The 24,869-nt window shown below is 42.9% G+C and overlaps 1 protein-coding gene across 1 annotated transcript in view; it reads left to right on the forward strand.

Moving 5' to 3' along the window:
* PHLPP1 (PH domain and leucine rich repeat protein phosphatase 1) overlaps nt 1-24,869 on the forward strand; it is a 226,237-nt gene that overhangs the window by 138,538 nt on the left and 62,830 nt on the right. Inside the window, exon 4 of the mRNA XM_008170599.4 lies at nt 7,633-7,799. Within this exon, the coding sequence (XP_008168821.3) occupies nt 7,633-7,799 (167 nt within the window). The remainder of the gene's footprint in view (nt 1-7,632; nt 7,800-24,869) is intronic.

Below are 24,869 nucleotides of genomic sequence, written 5' to 3' on the forward strand. Positions count from 1 at the left end.
CCTCTTTGATCCCTCAGGATCTATACACCTGGGCACAAAAGAAAGTAGAGCCCCCAGCCACCATTCAGGCCTCGCTCACAATACTAATCTCAATACTCATCCCAATATATGCAGAGATTGTATGAACCTCAGGAAGAAGCCTGGGTTCACCAGACGAAAGATGTTGGGATCTCGGCAAACTTCCTCTCAGTCCTTCACCTTGAAGAGACAGTTTTGACAAGTTTGTTGAGGTGTCCATAGCGTGCACTCCTCATTTCACACTGGAAAACCCAAGCATCCCTTCAGAGATCATCTCGCCCCGTTCTGCAGCACCTGGGAATGGATAACCTTCAACAAATGGGTGTTGGAGATTATCCGAGAGAGATACTCCATCCATTTCTGCTCTTTCCCTCCCCCCCCAAACCCTTTCCCGTCGTTCTTCAGAGAGCCTGCTACATCAGGAGATAAACCACCTGCTCAGCGTAGGAGCCATAAAGCCAGTGCCTGCACATCTAAGGGGGTAGAGACTTCTACTCTTGTTACTTCCTGATACCGAAGAGAAAAGAGGGTTGGAGACCCATACTGAACCTCAGAGAGCTCAACTTGTTAATCAAGGCTCAGAAGTTTTAAGATGGTCACATTATCTACGATCATTCTAGCATTAGAAAAAGGAGACTGGTTCTTGGCCCTCAACCTTCAATATGCTTATTTTCACATATCGATCATAGCTAGCCACAGATATTACTTCAGGTTCATGCTAAGCCAAGACCACTACCACTACAGAGAACTCCCTTTCAGCCTCTCATTGGCCCCCAGAATATTCTCCAAGATCCTCTCAGAAGTGGTGGCCCACTTATGCTCTCAAGGCATCATGATGCATCTTTACCTGGATGACTGCCTTCTCAAGGCAGGGTCCTTAACAGAGGCCCAAGAAATCACTCGGACCACACTGGACCTGTTTGAGAATCAGATCAACATTAACACCAGTACAAAGGCTAGAATGCATAGGAGCTGACCTTGACTTCATTCAGGTGAAAGTGCTCCTCCCACATGACAGATTTCTCAGTCTCTCCTCATTGCTAGAGACAGTACAATCCAGTCCCCAAACTTCGGCCAAACCTTGCCTCCAGCTTCTGGGGCATATGGCCACGGGCATATTGGTTATTGCTTGTGCCAGACTTTGCATGAGATGCCTCCAATCATGGTTCGGTTCAGTTCAGTTTACAAGCTGAACAGAAGCAGTATAAGCGAACTACTATCAATGCTCACCAGTGTCAAGCAATCCTTGGACTGGTGGAAGGATCCAGTAAACATCTGTACAGGAATCCTGTTCAGTCTTCACCATCGCTACTCCTGACCACCAATGCATCACTCAGAGTGGAGCATGCATCAAAATGCTCGCACAATACAGGACAAATGGTTTTAAGCTGAGACGTGCCTCCACATCAACCTGCTCGAACTCAGAGCGGTCAAAAACAGAGGGCAAAAGGTACAGTGATTTCAGCTCAGAGACTAAGTGGGTCTCTGGCTGTATTAAACTCTGTTACCAATTGCGAAACATCATACCCCCATCTTCAATACACATGCATTCTACGAGGTCGGTGATCTCGTCCATCGCCTTCTCCAAAGGTATCCCAATAGCAGAAATCTGCAGAGCAGCTACTTGGGCATCTGTACATACCTTTGCAGAACAATATACCATCCTGGGGATTCGGCTACAGATGCCAAATCGGTGTTACGGTACTATCGTCCATATAAGACTCTACTCCAAAGTTCCAACCTCCAATCGTGGGCACTGCTTGGGAGTCACCTACAGTGGAGCACCCATAGGGACACTACTTGAGGAAGTTACTCAGCTTGTGCAGTAATGATGGTTGTTCGAGATGTGTCCCCTTGTGGGTGCTCCATGGACTGCCCTCCTCCCCTCTAAAATAGAGTTCTTGTCATTGACTCTGCAGTAGAGAAGGAACTGAGGAGGGTTGGTCGCGCATGCTGGCTGGTTTCATGGCAGGCGGGGAGCAGCGCATGCCCAGGAGAGAGACTGCTACCAAAGTTCTCCAATCAGCAGCACAGCGACACTGACACACCTACAATGGAGCACCCATAGGGGGACACATCTTGAAGAACTATCGTTAAGACTGCGTTTGTCACGGAAGTCATGGATTCCATGACTCTCTAACTTCTGTAGAGGCCAGACTGCCCCTGGGCCAGCCACACCAGCCACGTCTGGGGCAGTCTCGGGCCCCCGTTTCTCCTCCTCCCCCCCCCCCCCCCCCAGCAGCAACATTAGCAGTTTGGGTGTGGGAGGAGGCTCAGGGCAGGGATGTGGGGCGGCGCTTACCTTGGGGGGCTCCTGGAAGCAGACAGCATGTCCCTGTAGCTCCTACGCATAGAGGCCAGGTAGCTGTGTGTTGCCACTGCCTGCAGGCACCGCCCTGCAGCTCCCATTGGCTGTGGTTCCCGGCCAATGGGAGCTGCTGACCCGGTGCTCGTGGTGAGGGCGGCTCACGGCGCTCCCCAACATTCTCTCCCCCTCCCCTCTCCTTAGGAGCTGCCAGGACATGCTTCCAGGAAACTAGGTAGGGAGCCTGCCAGCCCCGGTGCCTGCCCCCTCCAGCACCAGTGGGGGTCCCAGGGTATGCGGTACCTTCCCCCCCCCCCCCCCCCCCCCCCCCCCGAGCACCCGCAGCCTCCTGGCTCAAGTTTTAGTTAAAGGTATATAGTATGAGTCATGGACAGGTCACAGGCCGTGAATTTTTGTTAACTGCCCATGACCTGTCCATGACTTTTACTAAAAATACCCGTGACTAAAATGTAGCCTTAACCACCATTCCTGCACAAGGTGAGTAACTTGGTTTTGAGTCAGAATCCTGGATCACTTTACAGTGCAGCCTGTTAATTGAGTTTTCTTCTGTTGAGGGCTCTTTTTAAAAATGTGTATCCTTTAACTATCTGAATACAGCTTTCAGGAAAGGAGGTGGATAGGAGGAAATTATTTAAATTCACACCTTAAGGTTTAAAAAAACAAAACAAAACAAAAACTTTTCCTGCATAGATAAGGCCTATAACTTTGTCCATACAGCTGGTTGAGTTGACACCCATTGTCAGCAACAGGTATTTTTGTAGTGTAGCCAACGCTTTAGAATAAACAGGGCCAGTGATCAGTCCTGGCAAACTTTGTGACAGCGGTGGGATTTTACTGTTTTACAAAGGAAAGCTTTCTTTAAATACCATCCTTGCCTATAAAGAATATCTGTCGATTCACGGAGGGGCTTGTTACGATGGTTTCTGCTACAAACAGCAATTTGTAATTAACTAGACCATCTTTTGACTTTCTCAAAATACTCAGTTTCCTTTCAAGGACACCACTGGTTTTTATGAACTCTTGTTTACATTTGTAAGTCTTATGACTGCACAGATAAACAGATGATAGTTTAAAACTGCTTGCATTCCCTGAGGGTCTTCATATTCTGGTAGTCATAGTTCTTTTCTAAGTAAACTGATTCTCGGTGGAGACTGAGAGAACATTTACTGGCTTTCATTGCCTGATGAGAGAGAGTACTCCGCCAATACCATTATGAATAATGATGCTGGAGTAGAAGCTGCATTTTAATTGCTATAGGACTGGGAGTAAAAAGCAAGTTGAGAACTCATTGCTATGGAGGGACACATGCTAGTTTTATTGGCACATTAAAAAAGTGGAATAGGACCTTGAATAAAGACTTTCACATTGCCATGTCACAAAGTAGACGAAGGAAGCATTTAAAATACTGTAGGTCTGAGTTGCATAACCAGGGTTGGACTATGGACTTAAAGGATCTTCAGTCAAATTTATGTTGCTTTTTAATGTATAAAATTGTATCGGGACTGCCATGTTACTGTTCCTTTAAGTCTTCCTTTTTAAATATTAACGGTGAAAACGAAATCTCCATAAAATCTATTGACATTTATTTTTGAATAGAGTATAGCTAAGTGTTTTGTTTGCACCCATGTATTTTTATTGTTATGAATAAAAAACAGCTGAAAATCAGGACTTATGAAGTACAGATTTGGCTATATCCTTGAGTCTGTAACTTCATTAAAAGAAATGTAAGCTACTAACATTCCTATTTGGGGGAAACTGGCTTCCATTCTGAATGCAAATGAATTGTGCTTTTATTCTGTGGCTAGAGTGACTGAAGTGGCACCAAAATTGTTAACCGTTATCCTTAGTGATCCTCTACCCACCACTGCAAACCTACCATTTTTCTTACATGGTTATTGCTACATTTATTTTATGTGAACAGTAGGCATCGCACCTAGGTCTAGCTTAGGGTAAGATAACTGAAGAAAATTCAGGGAGAGATTCAGCTGGGCCATGGGTTCTTTCACGTTGGAGATTATGAACAGGTCTGGGATCATGATCATCCTACTTTTTGTATTGTTAAAAGGGGGTGTTTGCCAATATAGATGAGGTGGAGAAGCATTGGGCTCCCTAGACAGAACAAATCTGATGCCCTCTCTGTCAACTTGAGCAAAAACAAACAAGCAAATAGAAAAAAACCAAAACAAACCAAGTTTTTATCCTGGTAGTAATCTTAGTTAAATATAGACTTTTTTTATTTATTTTTTTTATTTTTTTAAGGTAATGCTGCTGGAGTGTATTCTCATTCTGCATGAAATATCTTTTGGGGGAGGAGCTTACTTTTACTGTAATTTATCTTTTCTCTAGAGGGGCTAGGTTGGGGAGGAAATCTAAGTAAATCTTTCTTGTTCTTTCTGCAGATTTGATTGCCCCTAGCTACAAGGCTTCTTTTTCTTACCCTTTTGTGTGACGATTGCTCTTGTTGCCTGATTTGTTTTTAAGTGTGCTATACATCCATTGCTGTGATTTTTAGCCATGCCTAGAAATGTCATGTGCCCCCCACTGCTTTAGGTTTTAGAAGAATGCTCTGATATTAATAATCCAATAGCAAGTAAAAAAGTCATGCACAAAGTCTCTTTGAATCTGGGTTGATGGAAACACAAGATTTAAATCTCCTTTACTGTTTAATTTGAAAGCCAAGACATCACTTCAGTGTTTAACCAGTTTTGAAGATGAATATGACCTATTTTAAAAAACTTACTCTTGAAAGCTGAGAGAATAAATTGCAAAGAATTGCTTGGGTTTTTTCCCTATCTTTCTCAGTGTAGATGTGATCCAGGAAATCTGACTTTGTGTTGCCTACCAGTTTGTGGTAGCAAAAAGTGAAATATTGGAAGGCAAAAACACCTTATCTGTTTGTTTATGGTTCCAAGAGAGCTATGGAAATGAGCTGTTAGCTGTATATTAATACTCTCCATTGGGATACTAAAATTCATTTTCCTCAGAATATTGCTTTGTTTATAAACCATATACAGATTTTGATAAAAGTCAATAAAATTGACAGCTGTCTGGACTAAAACTTTTTTAATATGTATTTTTGCATACATTTTAGTTTTGTATTAGAGGCATCTTCAAAGAAATCTACTTTGGGAAGTAGATTACGCTAATTGGGAATAGAGCACTCTTATGCCAGAACAAGAGCATCCACACAGAGTTAATTAGGAATAGTTAGTCTACTTTAAATTCACACCCTACCTTAATCCAAATTAACTTCTCAGTGCAGACAAGCTGTGGGGGGGGCACCCTTGTGGTGGTGGCTGCCGGTGGTTCATACCTTACCAGCCACATTCTGACACTAAAATGGAATTATCACTGTGCTCTTATGCTTGGTTAGAATGGCATACAAATAGCATTTTGGTTAGTATAGAAAAAAGCATTCTTGATCCTTTATGGACCTAAATATGAAATGGATGGGTACCCTAAAACAGATACAAGGTGTAATTGGTGAGTAGGCAAAACGAGCATTTTGAATGAAAAAACTATAGAAAAACTACAAAACTGACATGTTTCCCCATTGACTCTTACAATGGAGTTGATCTATCCCACAGTTCCCCCTGCTTTGCATTTAAAATAAAATTAATGAACACTTCTACTTGTTCCTGACCCCTGTTTTCAGCCTCAGAATGCAGTTGGGCTGTGCCGGCTAAGCCTGACTTGTCTCTGCATTCAGGGCACCTTGTGAAAAGGTCCATGATTTTGCACAAAAATTATGATGATTTAACTTTTGAGCTACATGTTGTCTTACTTATTGAGCTCTCATCAAATCTCCCTACGTGGTGGTTATGAACTTTTTAAATATTTTTCCTTTTTTTTTCCATTAGATGTTGTTTGTATTTTTATTGGGCCGTAAGAGTATAAGGGCAATAAAAATGCCACTGACCAAATAAAATAATGTTGCTGTTGGAATGAATAGCTGACACAATATATAATCATTTTGAGCATCATTTGTGCTACTGGGGAGTCTTAATATGGTGAGATGTACCTCTTCTTTTGATTCTTACTTCTTTAACGAGGTCCCCACACAAAGCCTCTTCTCCCTATACAACTAGTGGACCTGCCCAGTGGTAGACTTTCCCTTATTTCTTTATTCATTGTCTCTGGCTCATCTTCATCAGACAATTAACCTTATGGTTCCAGTAAAGTTTACTCATAACTGTGTGTCAAATACAGCATCCACTGACTGAAATGTCCTATCCAACATTCTGTCTGTTCCGATAGCTCCTCAGGGTCATTTTCTAATGATGAGCTGATTTTTCTAGGGAAGACCAGCCTGTTTCCCTGTCCCCATCCCCCTTTCTGCATGACCAAGTGAAGAGGATTTTTAAATAGTTTTGGCAGAAGCTGCGTTGGGGGGAGGCAGGGTTAGGATACCTTCTTTTTGAAACCTTTTTGCCACAGCGGCCTTATTGGTGTATAATGAAGCATGGATAAGGCAGAGACCTGTTGCTACTCAGCATATCCTGTCTGAAACCATGGTAGCAATGGCTGGTGGTATTTCTTTGATCACTAGGGCCAGGTATCTTTTTCTTCTGAGAAGAGTGTTAAAACCCCCAAATCTCAGCATCTTCTTTCTCATACCTCTGTTGGTTACTCTTGGCCATTTCCCCCCCTGAATTATAGTGGCCAGGGTAGATTTGCAATACGAGCAGCAATAGGAGTTTCTGTAAATTAGTAACCTATTTTTATGTTGGCTTTTTAATACGATATGGTGATTTTTCTCTGAATATCCCATCATTAGTACTGCATTTAAGTGCTTGAGATAGGGCAGACGGATATGGCGCCCTTTTTGTGCAATTGTGCTTTTTTCATCATTCTGGTATATTCTCTACCTATGCAGCAATAAAGACATCTGCCCTGTCTCATTTGCTACTGTTATCCACCTGCAGATAATTGCTGTCAAGTCAATCACCGATCTTTCCCTCATGTCTTAAAGTATTGCTTTCATTTTTTTAGGTGTCTATTTGTGAGGATTACAAATGTTTGAAGTCTTGTATTACAAGGCCTGTATTGTACATGTCCATATGGACTGGTCACCCACCAGTGGAGCTGAAGTGGCCTTACAACAAAGCAAGGGAGAGTCAAAAAATAGGGTCAGAATAATTGGTGAAAAAGTTGTTATGCACACATGGGCATGTGTACTGACAATATTGGCCAATGATTTCTGCTGGGTAAAAAATCTTACCTTGCAGTTGTAGGTGACATTCCCATATTTTAGGAGTGTTAATGTGTTCGGTTATCTTGTTTTCTAGGTTGCATCGCAGCGCATAAGCTCGGTGGATCTCTCATGCTGCAGTCTGGAGCATCTGCCTGCCAACCTCTTCTACAGCCAGGACCTCACGCATCTCAATTTAAAACAGAACTTCCTGAGGCTAAACCCCAACCTGTCAACAACTAGAGGGCTTAGTGAACTACAGAGGTAAATAAAAAAAAAAAGCCACGTGCTTCTAGCCACATCCTCCATTCTGTTATTACTCACTGTGTGTAAGTTTAGTGATGCTTGGTTTGCAGGAACTTCCCTAAAAGTATATCTGCAAGAAGACAAAAATGTGTATATTTGTGTATGGAAACATTCTATGGAGTGATAGATTGTGGTCTTTTTTTATAGATAACTAATTTGGAAAATGTGTGCAGGGTGCTGATCAAATTCTCTAAAGAATTTGAATGTTCTCTGAATTTTAAGCAAGCTTTTAAAATCCAAAATAGTTTCCCACATTCATTGTTTCCTTACACACCTGAGCTCGACTTAAATCCATTGATCTTTCACATGTTTAATCATCAGTGTACTTTTATGAATTTTTGATCAGATGGGTTCTGTTCCACAGCTATTAACTGTGTAGGACTTTACATAGGTGTCAAGAAAACAAACTAGTAAATTAAATGTGACATCTGCCCCTTTTCCTTTTCCCTTCTACCCACTCCTCTAGCAGCTGTGACCTTAATGATTCTGTCTGGATTTGACCACTAATATATGTGACTGTTTTCTGATGGGCATAGAGCAAGAAGGAACAAATTGATAGTAAACCGTGTCACTGCGTAGTTGGGGCACGAATATTGTGTCTGCGTACATCCCTTAGAATTACAGAACAGACTAGCTGTTCATATTCAGAAAGAGGGATGTTTCTATATAGCAAGTAAAGATGTTTTGAAATTTCTGTGGTGCCTGAATTGCAAAGTGCACTGGGATTATTTGTGAATGATCCTATACAAATGTATTGCAATATATTATAGCCAGCACTTCTAATCCTTTTTCTTTTTGAAAAATATCCAAAAAAACCAAAATGGATTATGCAGGCTGCTGCATTTTTACATAATCTCCAATTGCCTTTTAGAAAAACAAAAAATTTGGCACTGTAGGGGATGAACAAACCCAATAAGTCTGATTCACAAACAAAACAGACAGCATTTCCAGGAATAGATGAGCACAGCCAGAAGTAAACTGTAGTGGAATAGTTGATTTGATGCCCTCTAAAACCATATCAGAAATGTTGTACTACCTTATGTTGCCAGTTGGAGATGAACAAATTGGTGAAAATAAGAACCAACTTGCATCTTCAACATGATACAGTTTTGCTCTCTTATTTTTAATGTTAGAAAAGATACAGAAGTCCTTTTTTGTGCACAGAGTGGCTTGGTTCCAACTGCTGTTGAAAAGGGAAGTGTTCAAATAACATGGCAGGCTACTCTCTTTGTATGCCACGTTTGTTCTCTGCAGGGTGCTGCAGTAGTAGGAACTGCTATAGTGCCTCAGTGAAAGACAGCAACAAGAAGAGCCAAAAAATGCCCTCAGACAAACCTGGGGTCTAACCATAAAGCTGAGAGAGAGCTCATTTGATCAAATAAAACTTCTCCTTTCCTTCCACTCCTCTTCTGGTCTCAGTTTCTGCTTTACAGCAGGGAGGTCTAGGAAAGCCACCTGTACCTTAGGACACAGAACAGAAAATTTGCCTCGCTCTTCAGGAAGGAAGTCACTCCTACTCTGCCAACAAATGACAGCGTGGTCTGCATCCCAGACTCAGAGTTGGCTGAAGATGAACTGCTAAAGGTCTGTGGACCTTTTCAAAGCAGAAGAATGAATTAATAGGCAAAACAGTGGTGCTCTGTGGATGGGAACTCTGCCTGATCAACCTCCTCCCCCTTGGCTCTACAGTTCTCTTTTTTCTGTCTCACATGTCTTACCTAGATTGTAACCTCCTGAGGGCGAGGTCTTTGAGGTACCGGGCAGACAGCTGGAGCTAAGTCAAGACCCTTAATGCCTGTCAGGTCTCTGACAGAGGAATTCTATGCCTCTTCAGTGCTGACAGGAGCAGTAATGGGGACCTTTAGGAAGCATTCACCCTAAATCTGTAGTGACTCTAGTTCTGCAATACACTTAACCTGTTTTATACAAAAATGAAGACCCCAAATACATAAAGAAATTCAATTCTTATAGCACTCATTGGTCACTAGTGTATAGTGGCCTTTCTGATGGTTATCTGGTAGGTTTGGTATCAGCTGGGCTCAGATATCTTTCTGGTAGTATTTGTCAAGGGGGCTTGCACTTCTTTGGTAACTCCTTGAGGTGGCACTCAAACTCCTTGTTGGCTGGCCCCGTAGTGCCAAATGTGGGGAGTATCTTCTCTCTGAGGCTGCACAACAGAAATGTTGGGAAGGCTGCAACACTACACCGCTGAGCCTCAGCCGTATCTTCTCTTAAGTGAGCATCAGCTTGGCAAATGTAGACATCTCATGACTTACTGACCTCACACTGGAGCCAATCCCCTGCAGCCATCACAGCACTGACACTTAATCCATCTTCTGTTTCCCACACCCGTTTGTTGTCCCCATTTCATTGTTCACCTTGAATTTCCTAGGCATCCCAGGGAGTGGGCAGTCCGGCCAGACTGTTTGCAGTTCTCTGAGAGGAGTAAGCCTCCTAAAGAGGAAGCGAGATTGTGAGAGAAGGCAGAAAGAGAAATAAGAATGTTCATCTTCTAGACTCAACTGAATGTTTCTTTTGTCCATTTTAGGGAGTTCAACAGTTCCTTAACAGTGGATCTTGAGCTTAGGAGTCAGACTATACGTTTGGGTTACTGGCAGAGTTACTGACACTCTGAGAACTTTCACAGTTGCCACTATAGATCTAGTTCAATGACATTGAATTGCATAATTGTTCAGCAAGCAGGGAACATGCATTCCTGTGAAAGGCAGAGTATAGGTAACTTAATCCCTCTCTCATTTTCCCCCTTGTAAAATGGGGATACTACTTTACAAGTGTATTAAGTCTTAATTTATTATATGTAAAGTGGTTTGAAGTCCTTCACTGAAATGTAGCATAGAAGCACAAAGGAAACAACCCTTCTGTGCTTTATAAGGAACTAATTCTTGAAAGCATAGGTCATTAAACTGTAGTAAATGTCGTCATTGAAGTCAAGAAAAAAATATTTAAAATAAGATTGTAAACTAATTTTTATTACTTAAAATGAACAAGAATTGGACTAGAAAAAGACCCAGGGGGGTGATTCACCATTGTGTAATCATTTGTACCAGCGCAAAGCGAGTGCAAAACCATTGCCATACTGATTGAGTGCAGTGTTATAGACCTACTTTGCTCTGGTGTATGACTACACAAGGGGCAGGGCCTTAGTGAATCTGGCTCAGAAACCCTTTAGTCAGCAAGGACAATGATTTGAATGGGCATAGAGATGGAAATGCTCTCACCCCTAGATCAGGCCTCCTTGGTTCAATCTTGAATCAAACACAGTTGGTAGGGCAGTCTGGGAAAGCTTGCACTGCTGCTACAGCTTGTGGTGGTCCTGGTCCTGTGGATGAATAATAAAGCACTTCACCTGTCCCAGGCACTAACTCCAGCACCTCTCACAAATGCTTACTTCACGTACGTTAAACTTCTTACAAGAAGAGGCACCTCACAGGAAGGAAAAAATACCAGCTTTTTCATTACCAATTAACTACAGGTAACTTGCCTTAACTGAGATGTTGGTGATGGTAATGCTGGCTAGTTGGTATCCCTATCAGTCGATAGCCACCTGGTGTACATTTTGGATAATATTGCTTTAGCCAGGAGTGGATGTATGTTCAACAGCTTCTGAAAGAAATCTGTTTGGAACCGGCTGCTTGAAGATTATACTGTAAAGTTATTGTAGTTTGTTTTTGTTTCTATTTTCAAGATCATGTACCTTGCAGGGCTGAACAATACATAGTCAAAACTCTGGTTCAGTATGTCATGTAGATAAACAAAACCTGATATGGTGTTGAATTGTTAGCTTTGGGAAGGCTTGCAAAGCACTAAAAACACTTTTCTTGTTGGCCTGCCTTCCTCAGCATCTTATTCACATTAAAATAAGATGCCAGTTCTGATTATTCCAGTAAGGGGACAGGACAGAGTAGATAAATAATAATCCTGAGATTCAGTTCTGCCCTCAAATATAGATATTCAGTGCTGCATGCTCTAGAAAGAAGTTTTATAGTAACTGTGCATTTGATATTTTCCAAGTATTGTAAAAGGAAGACTCAAGATGAGTTAGTTGTAAGTTTGGCAGCTTCATGCATCTCTTTTGGAAGGGGGAGAAGTGGGAAAGGACATATTTGCTTGGGGCATGAGATAAGTAAACATTACTTTGTGAGACCGTTCATGTACACTTGTTTTATTGTTCACTTAAACTTGTTAAATCCACTTTGTAGTGTGTTTCTGATGGTCCAAAATTGTAAAAAGAACTTTGAGTACTGGATAGTTTTGTACCAACACCTATATTTTTCCTTTTTTGTGCATGCTAGAAAATAGGGAACAAATATTTGAATCTAACCTTCAAAAGTAGGTGGTGTGAAAATTCAAGTACAGTAAAAGATAAATGGCTTATTGAGGGGGTTGAGTTTACTTGCTCCAGTTCAGTGGCTTCTTTAAAGCTTATAATATGGTGATGTCTTTCAGGAAAAGTATCCCCCAGTTGTTGCAGTAATTGAAGCTAATGAAATACTCACAAGGCTGGCATCAGAGCAGTGGGTGGGATGGGGTCCCTTCAGTCACTTTTAAGCACTATATTGCAAATGTACCGGAGTTGTTGTCGGACACACATTCAAAAGTATTAAAATGCCACAGCTCTTCTCTTCATTTTTAGCAATAAAGCTTAATTTTTCAGTTTAACAAAAAGGTTAGGATTTACACTTGCACTGGTATTCGTACTCTGGAAATGTTCTAAAGCAGCTTGCATTTGGATCAGCAATTTGAGGAGCTACATCAAAAACATTACACTTGGAGCTGCAACTGCTGTTTTTCCTTTATTTACAATTAAACTCCTCAGATCCTTTACTGAAATGCAAGAGATAATTCAGATTGATTAGTTAGTCCAGTGACTTCAGTTCTGAGGGTTTGAGGCAAACTCATGATTAAAATTCATTGTTTGCTGCTGATCTGTTTCACTGTGGCAATACGTTTAGATTGAATACGTCTCATTTAGATTAAATACTGATACGAGACACACTAAGAACATTGTTTGCTTGTAAATGATGGAAAATGATTCAGTCAAACGTTTATCATTAAACAATGTTTTAGTGAAAGCATGCAACTGAACTTCAAGTAAATAGTATTGGCAAACACCATTTTCGTCAGCATTTTCTAGCAATTCTTCTTATGACGCCAAGAAACTAGCTTTTCCCCCCACCCCTTACATTGTAATTAAGGTTTAATAATTAACAGTGACACTATAGATTCTTTTACAAATACATACATGCAGTCATTACCGGTTTCCTAGGGGCCTCTCTCAGAAATCTAATCTCCTCTCAAGCATCCGTTACTTGAAATTGCTTTAGACAGGTGACACAGCTTTAAATCTTCCAGCTTTCACAGGATATGACAAAGCAAAGGGTTTATACATTATGGATGCTAGCAGTGAAAGTGTTTGTTTGAAAGAAGCACAGGAATTCAAAAATAATCAAATACCCCAAAGAACAGGAAAATAGTGTCATGCTTTCCAGATAAATTTATAACCTGCAAATGGTATATTCTGGGGTTACAAATGTACACAAGAGGAGGAAGGGGATAAGGCATTTAATAGCTCAGTAGCTCAGTCATAGGAAAATAATCTCTCTATAAGGGCCCAATCCAAAATCCACTGAAGTCTATGGAAAGAGATTGGTTGACTTCAGTGGGCTTTGGATCAAGGCTTAAATGCTGAGGTATTTTATTTTCATAACTGCAGATGCTGGGAAGGAACTTATTTTTACAAACGTAATTCACTGCGTTACTGGTGGGTGGAGAAAAATAAACTTTTAAATAAAATCTTATTTTACAAATAGCGGATCATTAAAACTGAAAGTTTTTAAAAATTGAACTTTTTAAACGACACGAAAACAGCAATCACTTTCTAGTCCATTTTGCCTTTGTTTTGTTTCCAAAATACCGCAGTGTTGGAGTTGCAAACATTGTAAAGGGTTGTTTTAAAAGTTACCATTTGGAATTTTAAAAATAACATAAAAGCACTGGTTAATTTTTTGGTTTTTAAAACAGTGCGATCTCTTTAAATAAATTTAAATAAATGGTATTCTATTGTTTAACAGTGCGATTAATCCTAATTAATTGCAATTATTTTAATCGCTTGACAGCCCTAGGAAAAAAACCTAGATATGCTGCTTCGTATAGAACAGGGATGATCATCTATAGCTGCCAAATTTGGAAAAACTGTCCCTGGAAACACTTTTCAAATAAGATGGCAAGAGCACTAAGTCTCCAGAAACTCTGTGCATTCTGGTTTAAAAAAACATTATTTATATACAAATGCCTTAGTTAATAAGGCTTGAAAATGAGTTTCCAGACCTTTCTTAAAGGCCTGTTTATTTGCCAAGCTGACAATCTACTAAATCCTATATTCTCTGCCCCACAAGACTACAGTGGTGAGCATGGTAAGAAATGCCAAAATAATAAAACGCTGTATTGTAACATTGCATCATTGTGACAGATCGCATAATCATACTGTGCTACAAGAAGATGAGCTATAAAACCCATTATTACAAAAATACATAAAACCAGTGATATGTGAACCCCTCAAAGGTCAGAGTCTTCCTAAGCAGAATAAAACGTGGTTGATACCCTATTTGCCAGCACTCCCTAATTGTGAGGTCCTTTAAAGCTCTGATCATGTGAGCAGCTGCAGGTGGCTCAGGAAGCTGAGCTCAGTTACCTGTTCCACCTGTGGCCATGAGAGGCCTCTTCCATCTGCTGAGGGGGCTGCTGCCTGTAGTTCTTGTGTACCCCTCAGTGCCCTGCACGGAAGCATCAGGGAGCCAACCACACCCCTCAAAATGAGGCAATAGAGGCCTTAGATGGGCCTTCTTCCACTTGCAGTGCAGTAACTGTGGATAAGGTCATATTGTTTGGGTAATAGCGCAGGAAATCACGGGGAGGGGGCAACAGCGTAACCTTCTATTGGCAGAGAAGTTGGATGTATTTGTTGGAAACTGGGGTGAGGCTGACTCCACCGGGTTGAAGGACTTGAGAGAGGGGAATTAACCTGCTGGATTGTGGGGTAACAGACTGGATTCTGGTGCAGACTGCTGAAGTTGAATTAGTACTGAAGGGCAGAGGCTGCTTCATGCCATGTGAGGTGAGGTAGAGAATTGGAACAAGCGATGTCTGCTGGGGTTAGGAGCGGCTGGAGAGTGTGGGTGGAAGTCTGTGGAAAGATGCTGAAGAGAGTGCTTGTAGAAGAGGAGAGTGGGGTTGCCAGGGAGTGGTGGCTGAGGAAAAGTATGTCATGCCAAGAGCTCTCGGGAGGAGAGGAGACAAGGATGGGAATGGCATGTCCTATATTTTTATGTACGTGCTTTGTGTTCGTTTCGATTTGAATTTTCATCCTGAAAATGTGCACACGGGGGTCAGGAGGGTTTTCCACAGACAGTTACAAAATCAGGAGTCAGACCCAAACCACACAATTCACTCAGGATCTCATGATTTCAGTTCTCGTGTTTCTGGATCTTTCATGACTTTGATGACATACTCATTTCTTCTTCGAGTGCTTGCACATGTCCATTCCATTGCAGGTATTCTGAGCACAGTCACTGGAAAACTTTCCCTCAGTGGCACCCTTTGAGGCGGCTCGGATGCCCTCTGGTGCTGTGTGCACATAATGCCGGTAAAGGGCCCAGCTGACCCCACGCCCCCTCAGTTCCTTTTTACTGCCTGTGATTGTCACTGGCCCTGCTCTCCTTGCTACGGCAAGCTTTTCTCAGTGGTCTGTTTGGTTTTTTTCACTGTAGTTGTATATAGTTAGTGTTTGTAAATAGTTTTTTAATCCTAGTACGTTAGCATAGTTGGTTTTCTCCATAGCAGAGTTTTGTCCATTCCCGGCGCTGAGGCATGCCTCAGTAACTGGGCTTCTAGCCCTGTGTCTCCTGCAACAAGGCTGTGCCTTTTGAGCAACCTGCACTCTAGTTGCCTAAAGTGCTTGGATGAGGCTCACGTCGGGGATCATTATCAGATTTGCCTTGAATTCGACCTCATATGGAGGAGGACTGGGAGTCCAGGTTAAAGCTCCTCCTAAGGGAGGCAGGGCTGAGACCTTCCTCTGAGCCAAGCTGATCTGACTTGTCACTGAGCACCTCGGTGTCCGAGAGGAGTGCTCATCCCACCATACGGGAGTCCTGGCACCGTTCAGCATCCTGAATGCCGAAGAAGCAGCACAGAAAGAAGCTGGCTGAAAGGGGACATTCCCCCACACCAAAGACCGCCAGGCATGGGGAGCAGAGTGGAGTGTGACCTAGATCAGGCTGCTTCTTTGCCTCAGCATCACAGTCGGCACCGTTGACTCCGGCCTTGACTCAGACACTGAGTCTGATACCAGACAAACTGGCTGCATCCGAGGAGGGACAGCATGGCACCAGCGCTATTGCCTCTCAATGAGGCCATTATGAACCCGGTGAAAGCCCTGTGGCTTTCCTCCCCCCCCCCCCCCCCACCTTGAGAAGAGTTGAGAGGAAATACTTTGTCCCTGCCCGTGGCTATGAGTTCCTATACACATACCTTTTTCTCCCTCCTGTCCACCCCAATCCTTGGTGGTGTCCGTGGCCAACAAGAGGAAAAAGCAGGGTCTGCAGGGGGCAACTCCTAAGGTGAAAATCTCCAAGAAATTGTACCTTTTGGGTAGAAAGATGTACTCTACCGGGGGGCTGCAGCTTGGGATCACTAACCAGCAGTCACTGCTGGACAGATGTGACTTCAACATGTGGGACTCCATGTTGAAGTTCAAGGACTTGCTTCCCCAAGAGGTCAGGCAAAAGTTCTCGCTGGTGCACAAGGGGAAGTTGATAGCCAGGGCTTCCTTGCAAGTTGCCCTGGATGTGGTGGATTCAGCAGCTAGATTCATGGCCTCCACAGTGGCCATGCAAAGGAGTTCATGGCTACAGTCCTCAGTTCTCCCACATGAGGTCCAGCAAACCCTTCAGGACCTTCCCTTCAAGGGAGCGTCACTTTTCTCTGAGCAGACCGATGTGAAGCTCCATGATTGTATAACCTAGGGACTGTGGAACCATAGCAGGGGTTTTAGATGCAGGTTGCCACTCCCTACTGCCTTGGCGTCCGTGTCTGGAAGGGGCACACACCCAGGGGGTGCTAAGCAGAACTTTTGATTACGACGCTCAAGGACGTTGTACCAGCTTCCATATTCCCGGTTCCTGTTTCCCCTTTATTAGCAGACCACCTGTATCACTTCACCAGTATGTGATCTTGTATCGCCATGGACAGTTGGGTGCTGAGCATGGTGGAAGTGGGATATACCCTTCAATTTGTTTCTCCCCCCGCTCCCACCCTCCCTCCCTGTCCCTCTTCAGGGACCCCTCTCATGAGCAACTTCTAGTCCAGAAGGTGCATTCTCTCCTCCAGGTGGGAGGTGTGGAAGAGTTTCCATAGGATTTAAGAGGGAAGGTGTTTTACTCCTGCTATTTGATCATCCTGAAAGCCAAAGGAGGTCTCAGACCTATTTTAGACCTATGCCAATTGAACTGCTACCTCAAGGAACTAATGTTCCACATGGTTTCTCTGTCTTCCCTCCCTGGATCCCAGGGACTGGTATGCTGCCCTTGATTTATGTAAAAGCAGGCGTCTCTTATTGATCTTCCAAAGCCACAGAAGGTTCCTCAGGTTTGTTGTGAACCAAATGCATTATCAATCTGCAGTACTCCCGTTCGGCCTGTTGGCAGCCCTGCGGGTGTTTACAAAATGCATGGTGATAGTGGTGACCTTTCTGAGGTAACAGGGTGTGCAAGTCTACCCGTATGTGGACAACTGGATAGTGAGAGGCCGGTCCAGAGCTCAGATAGTCGAGCCTCCACCTCATCCAGTTGACATTGCAGGCCAGAGGCTTGCTAATAAATGTGAAGAAGTTTACCTTTACTCTGGTGCAGTGGATAGTTTATTGGAGCGGTGCTCAACTCCACCCAGGCCAGAGTTTATCACATCCCTGATAGTAAATCTTAAGGCCCACCCCATTACAACAGCCTGGTTTTGTCTGAGGCTTACATGGCCTCATATATGTTTGTGGTGCAGCACACAAGACTGTACCTCAGATCCCTTCAGACATGGCTGGCCTCGGTGTACTCTCCAAATCGCCACTATCTGGACTCTGTCCTCACAGTATCTTCCCTGGGGTCCTTGCCTCCCTCAACTGGTGGCTGGACCCGTAGGCGGTTTGCACAGGCATTCCCTTCTCACAGTCCCAACTGTCGATATCCCTGGTCGTCAGCGCTAGGCTGGGGAGCTCACCTTGGGCCCCTGAGGACTCAAGGCCTCTGGTCTCCAGAAGAGCTCTTGCTACACATCTGAGTCAGAGAGCTCAGGGCAATTCACCTGGCCTGTCAGGCCTTTCTGCCTCACATTACAGGCAAGAGCATGTTGGTTCTTATGGACAACATTGCAGTCCCTCCCTCAGAAGTCAGGGAGGGACTCGCTTTCCCCTGTGTCACGAAGCAATTCAGCTGTGAGAGTTCTGCATAGCCCACATAATCCACCTTGAGGCTTCTCACCTTCCTGGAGTGCAGAACGATCTGGCAGATTGCCTCAGCAGGTCTTTCTCCAGTTACCATGACTGATCCCTTTGCCCGAACATTGTGAGGGACGTTTTCCAGTGGTAGGGGACTCCCCAGGTAGACCTGTTTGCAACCCAGCACAGCAGAAAATGTCACCAGTTTTGCTCCCTGTGAGGCCACAGCCTGGGTTCACTCAGACACCACCTTACTCCCGTGGACAGGTCACCTGTACTACACTTTCCCCATCCATCCTGTTCATGCACAAGGTTCCGCTAAAAATCAAGCGGGACCGGGCATGGGTCATTCTCATAGCCCCTCTTGTCCCCCTCAGCACTAGTTCACCATACTGCTAGGCTTTACAGTGGCATCTCTGATTCTGCTCCCTCAACATCTGGAGCTGATCTCCCAGGACCGTGGTCGACTGCTCCACCCAAACCTGAGCTCCCCCAAGTTGACAGCCTAAAAGCTCCATGGCTAAATCTTGGTGAGATGACTTGCTCGGAGCAGGTCTGCCAAGTCCTATTAAATAGCAGGAAGCCTTCCTATTTACCTCTCAAAATGGAAACAGGTCTCCATATGAGCTTCCCACCACACAGTCTCTCACCCACGCAGTCATCTCTGCAGAAGATACTTGAATATTTATTACACCTGAAACAGCAAGGTTTAGCTATCTCCTGAATTAAAGTTCACCTTTTAGCAATTTTGGTATTCCACCCCGAGTGGATAATCAGTCTGTTTTTTACCAGAGATGTCTATCCATTTCCTGAAGGGCATGGAAAGACTATACCCCTGAATACAAGAACCTGTCCCTCCATGGGACCTAAACCTGGTCTTATCAAAACTTATGGGTCCTCTGTTTGAGCCATTGGCAACATGCCCCTTATCATACCTCTCATGGAAGGTGGCTTTCTTAGTGGCCATTACTTCAGTCTGAGGGTCTTGGAGGTCCCCACCCTCACGTCAGAACCTCAATATACGGTCTCCTCTAAGGATAAGGTGCAGCTACGTCCGCACCCTACCTCCCTCCTGAAGGTGGTTTCCCAGTTCCATAACAATCAGGCAATCTTCTTACCGGTCTCCTACCCGAAGCCACTCGCAACGAGGGAGGAACAGTGTCTTCACGCTCTGGACGTTAGACATCCCGTAGCGTTCTACATAGAAAGGACCAAACCATTCCGTAAATCCACCCAACTCGTCCCAGTGGTAACCGACAGGATGAAAGGTCTCCCCATCTCTGTTCAGAGAATCTCGTCTCGGGTCATGTCATATGCATCCGCATGTGTTGCGTCCAGGCGATTGTTCCACCACCAGCTACCCTGACCATCCACTCCCCAAATGCGCAGGCATCCTCAGAAACATTCCTATCACAAGTCCCTATTCAGGACATTTGCAGAGCAGCGACTTAGTCGTCAGTGCATACTTTTTCTGTTCATTACACCATTACTTAGCAGGCTAGGGACGATGCCAGTTTTAACTGAGCAGTTTTGCAGTCAGCATCCCACCGCCTAGGCAACTGTTTGGGAGTCACCTACAGTGGAATGGACGTGTGCAAGCACTCGAAGAAAAAACAGTTACTAACCTTTCCGTAACTACTGTTGTTAAAAATGTGTTGCACATCTCTATTCCACAACCTGCCATCCTACCGCTCTACATCGGAGATTAGCTGGGAAAGAAGGAACTGAGGGGGCATGGGACTGGCGCTATGTGCACTTGGCAACAGAAGATGCCTGAGCCACCCTGATGGGTATCAGAGGGAAAAATTTCTGGCAGCTGTGCTCAGGGCGCGCACACACCCACAGTGGAATGGACATATGCAACCCATCTCAAAGAACAACAGATACGGAAGGTTAGTAACTGTTTTTTCTGAAACTATGGAGGCGCCTACGAGGCATTTGCACCTCTGGCTTGTTACCATTCTTGCTGGAGAAGGAAGTTGGGGAAGAGGAAGTAACATAATGGCGTGTTGTTACTCTACAAGGGTTTGGGGGGCAACCAGCACACTTACTATCTTGTCATCTTCATGGGTCATACCTCCCTCTTCTGTCTTCCGGTTTGTCCCACTATTTCCTTTCCCTCTAGCTTCTTGCTGTGTCTTCCTTCCCCATTGTGGGGGAGGCAATGTCTCCTCTTCAGACTTGTCCCATATGGTTCTCTCCTCCAGCAGAACAAGCTGAAGTGGCTTCCTCAGGTTGCCTCCTTTCTCCGGGAGAGAAAGGGATGTGTGGTGGGAAACCCTGTAGCCTGCTAGTACCTGTTACAGCACCCTTTGCTAGCCAGATGCAAATGGCTATCAAGAACCAATTTCAGAGCTGTTAACTTTTCCCCTCGCCAAACCTGCAAAGACTTGATGAGTGCAGTAGAGAAGGACAAGCGAAGCAATGGCTCTTGGGCCCTATGCTTTAAAGCAGCTGTGCACTCTATTTTTTTTTTTTCAGGGAGATTTTATAAACACAAATCAATCTTCATTTGCTCTTTAAGTTTAAAGGTGGGGTGTGTTATCAGGAGGAAAGAATGCTGTGTGAGATGGGAAGATTATGGAGGTCCCCTGCACTTTGGAGGCAGGAGTGCCCTTTTTCTGTACCTACCTGTGAGCTTTGTATTTGAAGCAGAAGACTGAAATCTGACCACCTAAGCAAGTATTTAGGACAGAAGTGTTGTCATGACCATGGCATCCCAAAAGTGCATGTTCACTATGAGCCTTAAAGGGTTCTCTTTGATTGCCAGAGTTGGTCACAAAAGCTAGCTTCCAGCCGGTGCTTGCTACTTCTGAGTTCCATTGACTGCTCATGTTTATGTGGGCTGACAACACTGAGTTGGAATTTAAAACTCCAAACAAAGCACTTAGCTGGAACATGTTCTGTGCAGAATTTGGCTGCTTTAGTTTTATTCGGCCTATAAATACTACTTAGAATTGTTACTGTCTATTTTTGGTACTGTTTCAGGACTTTCATATCCATCATTTTGTCTACTTGTAGTTACACTGTTTAGTTTTTTCTTCAAAAAACATAACTAATGTAAAAAAAACCAACAAACCTAAACACAGTAAATTATAAAATTCTGGACAAAAATACTGTCAAAACACCAAACAACTATAATTAACTAAATCTGATAGAATGCAAAAACTTCTATGTCTGAAAAAGCACTATTTTGTAGGCAGAACCACCTGAAAGCCGAAACTGATAGCATTTCATTTCTGTGTAGTTAAAAAATGAAGACTAAATACAGGATGCTATGAAGTATGCTACAAAGTAAAAAGTGTTAGGCTAGTGTAGTTTGTGTAGCACTTATGGTGCATCTGGTGACTTGGATTCTTGTGGAATTTAATGAATCTGCATTACTAAATAGGACTGTGCTGCTGGAAATGCCTGCTTTGGCATGGGTGGACTTTTAAAGCGTATTGAAATAAATAATAGAGATTATGTATTGGTCTACTTCTGGCTATTCCTTTTTGATGCAGCTTTAAAGCTGCTGATGTGAATTCTTTTGGTAAGCTTTTGTCTTTCATCCATTTTCTCCCATCCCAACCTCCGAAATGATAAGCTGAGATTTTGTACGTTGTGCTAGCTTCTAACTTCAAGGACATTTTTATTACCATTTTTAGTACAGCTTTTGGAGAAGAATAGCTTGTAATGGAAATGGTGACTGACCTTCAACTAAATGGTGTTTGCATGTGTCACTACAATAAAACTAATTTATTTATAATTCTGTTGTCAATGACATTTTATAGAGATTGAGATGAAGTAGAAATAGAGGTGGCAAATGTGTTAATTCAGTCTCAAGATGTGAGTTTATAATTACAGTGAACTACATTTCTCTTTTGAGTTGATTAAGTTTAACATACTCATTTTTTTAACTGCTCAAAGATGGGAGAGAATGATCAAATCAGTACATAAGTATAGCATGAGGCTTACTTTAAAAGGTGGTTAGCAACTAATTAAGAGAGAAAGCATGTTAGGCATTCCAGGGTTTCTGGAGTATGTCTGGAACCCTTCTTAGACCTTCTTTTCTAGTTCTTTGAAGTCTAATGCAAGTTAGTTTACTATTCCATATTATCGGTCACTCTCCCTTTCTGAATGGTTAATTGAAGAGGAATCTGTCCCTTTTTTTTAATATATATAGATATAGATAGTCTTTGTAGTCTTTGTTAATCTGCTAGTGATCTCGCATCACATCCACTGCTTGCCCTTGTCTGTGTCCTCATGATATGACTATTCAGGAATAGGAGTTGTAGAAAAGTGATGCACCGACTACTTGTGATCAATAAAAGTTCCCCCGGTACTTTTCTTAAGAGCAGAGATGTTGTTCAAGACTTCCCGGCTCGTTTCCAGGGTGGGCATTTATATTCTGCCCATCTGAAATTCCCTCTGGACTTTCAATTGAATAAGATTTTTTTCACTTTTTCCTTATTCAAGAGCTAGTTCTAAATTTATATGGACTTGTTTTTATTTTTGCTTGTCTCTTTGATAAAGTATTTTTCTCTTTCAGCATCAGATACCTAGTAAAATTAATTTGGATGCTCATCCCTATTTTTTTTTCTTCTGCTGTTAAGCTTGTTTTAAATGTAATATCTGGACCAGTAAGTTTAAATAGCAGAGGCATATTGCCTTCAGTAATTGTTTTAGCAATATATTGAAAAATTACAGCTGAATTTCCTGAGAATAAAATATTATGCTACTTGCTGTTAGATAGGAAAAAGTAGGAGATTAAAATCTTCTCTAGTTTATTTTCACTTAATAGTCCCTTTTATCTTGTAATCACATATGGCTAGTATGAAAACACATTGGTGTGCTCAACCTCTAACTTAATTGGACAGCCTTTCTAATTTACATATACTTGGCAGGCTGGGATTCTGGTCAAATGTAGTTTAAATCATACGATAAACTTTTTTTCTTGATCATATTTTTTTAAAAATGATACTGCATTCTGGAATAGAGTAGTGGAGTTTTTGCTGTCCATCTTATTGAAATTCTGCATATGGTAGTTATATATGCTTAATTGAATACAGTTTTTATTTTGGTTACCGTAGTAGCTGGATTATTTGCTTGTTAGCAACAGAAACTGGATGTCAAGAAAATTTGCCATAGCAAGGAAGAGTTGGAGATGGTTGAAAACATCTTGCGCGGGGAGCTTTGTGTGTAATCATAGTCATTTGAAAAGCTTTTCTAGTATTTTTGGCACTTTTGTTATTTAAGAAGAGATTCCTGAAAGAGAAGGGTCCCTCTCCAAGCAGTCTACTTGCAGTTTAAAACCCACTGGTTTCATAATTGTCAGGTTGGCAGTACCCGTCTGCAAAGAGGCACTCACCTCTTGAGTGCCTCCAATCAGCTGGTTAAGAAGCTGCAGTCCTTTTTGCCCGGTGCCTCCTGCAGGCTACCGACTGACATTGGGTTTTCAATTGCTTGGCCCTCAGGCTGAGTCGTAAAGTCTAAATGAACGCCTTCCAGCATATTAAGTTGTCCAACAAATGAGCAGTCTGTTTCCCTGGGCTAGGGTTTTCAGCCCCAGCTCTAGGCTCTTTAAATTCAGCCCTTTTATTCATGTTCTCTGATGAGGCATGTCCCCTTGTTGGGGTTTACACCACTTCACCTGTGGCCGGTAGGGGAACCCGGACTGCCCGCTACTCCAGATTCCAATCCAGGGACCCCTGTACCCAGCAGCTACATACTGCTTGCGTGAATCCATGAATAGCAGCGTGAATAGTGCTGCTATTTCCATGGGCCTCATCCTACTGAACCTTTTTGTTTCCAGCCCATTTCAGAGCCAGGTTTTTTCTATCTCCAGACCAGAAAGGAGCACCTTTCGTCATTCCTCTGGTCCCAGCCAGTAACTGACCTACTAAGGCCAGGCAGCTCCTTTTATCTGGGCCAGCAGGGCTATGATTAGCTGTTGCTAGCTCCTCTAGCTCCTTTGTTCTGAAGATAGACTTCCAGTGTGGAGAGGAGTATAGATTTTCACTTTCATCCCTTAGGATTTCCTTCTCTTTGCAGGTGAGAATAGTCTTTCCCCAATTAAGTAGTTTGCAATAGGCTATTGCAGAAATTGAGAATTGTAAAATCCTGCTTCCTTGTAAAGTGTAAAGCACCATATAACTTTAGGTTGTTTCCTTCAACAAAATATTTATCTTTTTATGGTCTTACTGCTTTTTGTAATAGAATAAAAGCTTCTTATGACTTGGATGGAATCCTAGTTTGATTTAGCATCTGTGGCTATTTGTAGGTTCTGAAAAGTGAGCCACTAAGGTTTGAAGTTGCTCTTTGTGCAATGCGCTACATTTTCTTTGTATATTCTTCAGTGAAAGATATGCTTTTTGTCTGCATATAGAGACTTTGAAGTTCGTCTTCACGAACCAAGGCACCCTTTACTGTGTTGGATCGAGGAAAAAAATGGCAGGATCCCTGTAGTTTAGTACAAATGCCGTAAAACTACCAAGGACTTGGGCTTAACTTTTGTTTGTTTTGTTTGTTTGCATGGGGATTTG

The sequence above is a fragment of the Chrysemys picta genome, chromosome 2 (assembly GCF_011386835.1).
Source record: "Chrysemys picta bellii isolate R12L10 chromosome 2, ASM1138683v2, whole genome shotgun sequence".
Lineage (NCBI taxonomy): Eukaryota > Metazoa > Chordata > Testudines > Emydidae > Chrysemys > Chrysemys picta.